Source organism: Gavialis gangeticus, unplaced genomic scaffold (assembly GCF_001723915.1).
Source record: "Gavialis gangeticus isolate Ggan-Ray unplaced genomic scaffold, GavGan_comp1, whole genome shotgun sequence".
Lineage (NCBI taxonomy): Eukaryota > Metazoa > Chordata > Crocodylia > Gavialidae > Gavialis > Gavialis gangeticus.
In genome coordinates, this window is record NW_017729018.1 from 14,642,356 (window position 1) to 14,647,075 (window position 4,720).

Below are 4,720 nucleotides of genomic sequence, written 5' to 3' on the forward strand. Positions count from 1 at the left end.
CTCCTTCTCCCTCTGCTGCTCTTTGTTCTTACCCTGGGGAAGCAGGGAGCAGGCTCTTGGCACCGAGCAGCAGGACCATGCCGTGGCCCCCACCCCGGAGCACACGGGCAGGCGGCCCTGCTGTGTGCACATCCCCAGGGCTTGCCCAGACCCACTGATAGGGGCCAGGGCCCTCCGGGTGCCAGCCCGTGCCCCTCCGCGCAGCCTCTGGGCAGGGGCCTGGCCTCCGAGGGGTCTGTCCTGAGCAGAGCCCCCTCCCCAGGCTGCCCCGCAGCCAGCAGCAGCCTGGGGAGCTGCCCAGGGCCCTGAGGCACCCACATCCTCCCCGGGACAGTGCAGCCCGGCTCCCTCACCTTATCCTTCTGCCAGGATCCTGTGACGCGGCTCCGCAGGGAACTCAGGCGTCGCATCACCGTGGTGCCTTTCTCCACCTTATCGCTCTTCCCGCTGTCCTCATTCCTGCCACGAGGCAGGAGACATGTCTCAGGTGAGGAGGGGTTAAGCACGAGCCGCAGAAGGCAGGCAGACCCCTGCCCTGCTGCCAGGACAGAGCTTGCCTCATGGCCTGCCAGGCTGTTTCCCAAATCCCCTGAACACCAGGTTCCTGGCAGGTCATCTGCCCTGGGGGAAGGAGCTGGGCTCCCACAAGCTCTGGGTTCAGGTGCTGACCCAACCAATAACCCCGGGTGCCTCAGTACGCCTGCGAGGAGGATGACCCCCCTGCATCACCAACTCTGGGCTGGAAACTTCCCTGGCAGGGGCCAGCGCAGCTCTGCAGAACGGGCCGGTCGTGGCTGGGCCGCAGGAACCACTGTTGCACGGATGGCCGTCGGCAGCAGGTCACAGGAGGGGCAGGAGCAGGGAACGGGGCCCTGGGCCCTGGCACAGGCTGCTGGGGGGCCACAAATGCCACCCAGCTCAGCTGAGGCTCACTTACTCGTTCGACAGGAACTCGAACCAGGTGAGGTTCTGCTGTGGCTCATCGCTGCCCTCGGGCGCCCGCTGCTTGGCCCTGCGCAGGAGGAACAGGACAAGCTGCTGGGCTGAAGCAGCACGGGGTGGACTGCGTGGGAGAGCACTGCTGTGCTCCAGGGAGGCCTGGCGCGCTGCCCCTGGGCTCCCGGGGCCCGCGGTCACTGCAGGGCAGCTTCCCCGGAGCCCCAGAGGCTCTGCGAGTGGTGGGGCAAGCTGCTGCGGCCCAGCCCGGGTCCTGCCCTGGCCGCGCACTCACCCGTGCAACTGCTTCAGCTCCTGGAGCACTTGCTGGACGATCAGCCTGCGGGGAAGGGGGTGTCAGAGGGACTGCCCACCTGCCGTGCCCAGCCCAGCCCAGCCCTGGGCCTAGGCACAAGAGCCAGCGAACAGCCTGCCTCTGCCCAGGCTGGCAGGTGCGCAGGACACAGCATGCGCCATCCTGGTGCACAGTGCTGCTGTCTCCTACTCCCTTGGGTCCAGGCTGCAGCTAGTCCCGAGCAGCTCTGGAGAACAGCCGGCCCCCCCATGCCTGGGCTGCCAACACTTACACATGGTCCGGGGCCACGTGATCCTCCTCCATCATCTCCAGCACTGGAGGTTGGACACCTAGGACAGAGAACGTGGGCAGTGGGGCCATGGGCACGTCATCAGGCAACGCGGCGCTGCATGCAGCTGCCAGGGGAATCTGGACATTGCTGCTGGAGCCCTGAGGTGGCTGTCCAGGGAAGGCGGGGGCTGGAGAGAGAAGGGGGCTACAGGATCTCTTCAGTGAGCTCCCGGCTACTACTGGAGAACCGCCCTACGTGGTGCTGGGTGTTTACCAACCTTCTGCAGCCGGGAGCAAGGCCTCCAGGTCCCGGGACAGTCGTGGGGGGGGAACCCCCTCACAGGCCGAAGGGATGGACTTGGACCTCAGTCTCTTCCTGTTGCTGCCACACTCCTAAGAGAGGAGAGGAAAGGATCAGCCGTGCCTCCAGCACCCGTGGGCAGCCGGAGAGTCCTGTGGCCGACTGTCACGCCTGGTGGAGGGGCATGAGCCTGTGCAGAGCCAGGCCCTCGAGGACAGGTTATGCCGGAAACAAGCCCCAGGCCCAGGCAGCTTACCTGCCCTGCTCTGGTTTAACCAGGGTCGTGACAAGATGCTGTGCAAAGCTGCCCTTCCCCAGGCCTGGGCTGTGGGGGAGCGGGGCTGGCTGGGGGCACTCTGGGCTGGGCTGGCAGGTTCATTGCCTGCAGCAGCACGAGACTGCAGGGCCATTGCCACCAAGGTGCCAGGAGCCACACGGGGCCCTTCTGAACGGAGCCCACTGGGGCGGCCTGGCGTGGGGCTGGCCTGCACCCAGCTGGCTCCCGGGGGCCTCCGGCATGCGGCTCTTCTGCATCCAGGGCACCGGGATCAGCCCGTCTCACTCCAGACGTGCGCTGCCAGGGAAGGGAGCCCGTCGCACCCACAGGCCCAGGATCAGAGCTGTTAGCTCGAGGCAGCTGCCGAGGATTGGCGCAGGTGGCCCAGGGGCCTGGGAGCAGCGCTGGTAGGGACTGCAGCTGCACAGCTCAGCATCTCCCTGTCCTGCCCCTGCCGGCAGCACAGCTGGCCGCGGCTTCGTGCCCACTCACCACGTCCTGGTACCCCAGGCCCACAGGCAGATCCAGGCACAAGGGCTTTATCTCCACTTCAATTGCAGCGCTGCTCCTGGCCTCCAGCCTGCCACGTGTGGCCGGCAGCTCCAGGGATGAGCAGGGCAGGCTCCTCTCATCCTCATCCTGCTCTGGGTCGCTGCCCATCGCCGCAGTGTCCAGGCTGAACCTGACGCAGGGAGCAGAAACGTGTCGGACCCGGGAGCAGGAGTCCCAGTGCCCCAGGGGCAAAGGGGCCACGGCAGGGGAGACGAGATGGAGCAAGAGGCAACAGGCACCAGCTCTCGGGCACGTCCCGGCAATGCCCCCGCGGCTCCAAAGGAAGGCCGTGCTCCCGGTGCCTGGGCCTGTCAGGACGCTGGTGGCCGAGGTGCGGTGATGAGCGGGCCCTGCTGGAAAGCCGCCCTCCCCAAATCGCACAGCGTGACTCCTGCCAGCTGGGCATGGGCTTCAGCGTGCAATGCACACGGGCGACACAGCAGCTCCCTTGGGCCCTGCACCCGCGCGTGCGAAGCACCCTGCATGGGACCGAGCAAGGCCCCGCAAGCTGTCACAGCATGGGCCACGGCATGTGGAGCAAGGGGCTGCAGGGCTGAGGTCTGGGTTTGATAAAGAGCGGCTCAGATCTTGGCCCCAGAAAATGCCAAGACACCTTACAAGGTGGGGGATAAAAATAGCCGAGGCCGGTTCCCCGCCAGATCGATGCATCCGTCACGGAGCACGAGCGTGAGCCGGAGGCCTCGGCCTGGCGGCCAGCGTCGCAGGTGGCACCAGGCCAGGGACGCCCCTTGGCCGGGCTCAGCCGAGCACCCGTCTCCCTCCTGCCATGGGGCTCAGGGCAGGCTGGCGGGGAGAGGAGCTGCCCCGTGCCCTCCGGAGCTGGGCCCCAAGGCTCTCCTGCCCCCGGGGCAGGGGCTCCTGGCAGGGACCCTGCTCGCTCTGGGCCCCAGGAACGGTCATGCTGGCGGGCTGGTGCTGAGCTGCAGGTGGGCAATGGGCCCAGCTGTCCCGCAGGGGCCACGTCCCGCCCAGCCTTTCCACGAGGGCTCGCGTCCCGCTAAGCGCACGGGCAGCGGGGCTCGGGCGAGGGGGCAAGGCCTGGCCCCGTCCGTGTACCTGCGCCTGCTCTCTGTGGGGGACAAGGGGCTCTCCCAGCTGTGCCGCCGCGAGGTGGACATGGATCTCACGAGGGTGGGGAAGGAGTCTTCATCCTCCTGCGGCTCCAGGCCTGCCCCGGGTCCCGCCAGGCTCCCAGCCCCGGCAGCGCCAGCCGGGGCTCCCGCAGCACAGGAGCAGTGGCAGTTGCTGTTCAGGAAGTGGCATCCGGCCTCCTGGTAAGCCGAGGAGCAGGGGACGCGGGCAGGGCAGGCGGTATCCTGGGACATTTCTGCTGAGAAGCCAGACCTCCGCTCTGCTGCAGGGAAGCCAGACACGGGTGGCCCTGGCACTACTCCAGCCTCCGGCGGCGTGGGGAAGCCCAGGTCCCGGTAGTACTCGGTGCCGTGGAGCGCAGAGTCTATGGAGAGCAGGTCCTCGGCGCTGCTGTGCACGTCGTCCGGCGCGGCACCCAGCTCCAGAGAAGACGCGTCCTCCTGCCAAGGGAGCCACAGTTAGCATTGCTGGGTGGGCCACATGGGGCACAGCCAGGCCAGGCACGGGGTGCCGGGCACACTCGCACTTGCCTTTTCTTCGGCCAGGCCGGGAAAGAAGGTGTCATCCTCATCCTCAGCAATCAGAGCCGGGGAGAGGGAGTCCGGGGTGCTGTAGCTCGAGGTGGGGACGCTGCCAGCAGCAAACTCCCGGGAGCATGGCTTGCACTCGGACCCTGCGAGGGAGGGAGGCAGGGAGACAGAGAGAGAGAAGCAGAGGGGGGTCATGTCACACGGCAGGCAGGAAACCACCCCCGCCACGGAGCAACGGGCCGCACGCCCACGCGCAGGCAGCCGCAGAGCGGGCACCGGGCGCTCGGCGCACGCCCAGCTCCCTGGCCGCGTGCAGCAGGGCCGTGCCGGGGCCAGGCCCAGCTGGCACCTCCCGGGCCTGTGCCGCCCCAGTGCTCCTGGGCTGCGTGCAAGGGGAAGGAAGGGGCCAGGGAGCCAGGCCAAGA

The 4,720-nt window shown here is 68.0% G+C and overlaps 1 protein-coding gene and 1 long non-coding RNA gene across 2 annotated transcripts; both read right to left on the bottom strand.

Annotated features, from left to right (window-relative positions):
- On the bottom strand, positions 1 to 1,013 carry LOC109295059. Its single transcript, XR_002096672.1, has 3 exons — positions 938 to 1,013; positions 354 to 459; positions 1 to 33 (listed from the first exon to the last, which is right to left on the bottom strand). It is a non-coding gene; the product is annotated as an uncharacterized LOC109295059 (long non-coding RNA).
- Positions 1,014 to 1,075: 62 nt separating this feature from the next.
- On the bottom strand, positions 1,076 to 2,918 carry LOC109295060. The gene is made up of 4 exons (XM_019513721.1): positions 2,593 to 2,918; positions 1,801 to 1,915; positions 1,524 to 1,581; positions 1,076 to 1,276 (listed from the first exon to the last, which is right to left on the bottom strand). The coding sequence occupies exons 1-4, from the start codon at positions 2,758 to 2,760 to the stop codon at positions 1,228 to 1,230; spliced, it is 390 nt and encodes a 129-aa protein (XP_019369266.1). The 5' UTR covers positions 2,761 to 2,918; the 3' UTR covers positions 1,076 to 1,227.
- Positions 2,919 to 4,720: the final 1,802 nt, after the last annotated feature.

Coding starts and splice junctions, on each gene's coding strand:
- LOC109295060 (XM_019513721.1), bottom strand. CDS start 2,760: ATGGGCAGCGACCCAGAGCAGGATGAGGATGAGAGGAGCCTGCCCTGC. Junction 1,916..2,592: donor GCCTGGGGTACCAGGACGTG/GTGAGTGGGCAC, acceptor CTCCTCTCTTAG/GAGTGTGGCAGCAACAGGAA. Junction 1,582..1,800: donor CTTGCTCCCGGCTGCAGAAG/GTTGGTAAACAC, acceptor TCTCTGTCCTAG/GTGTCCAACCTCCAGTGCTG.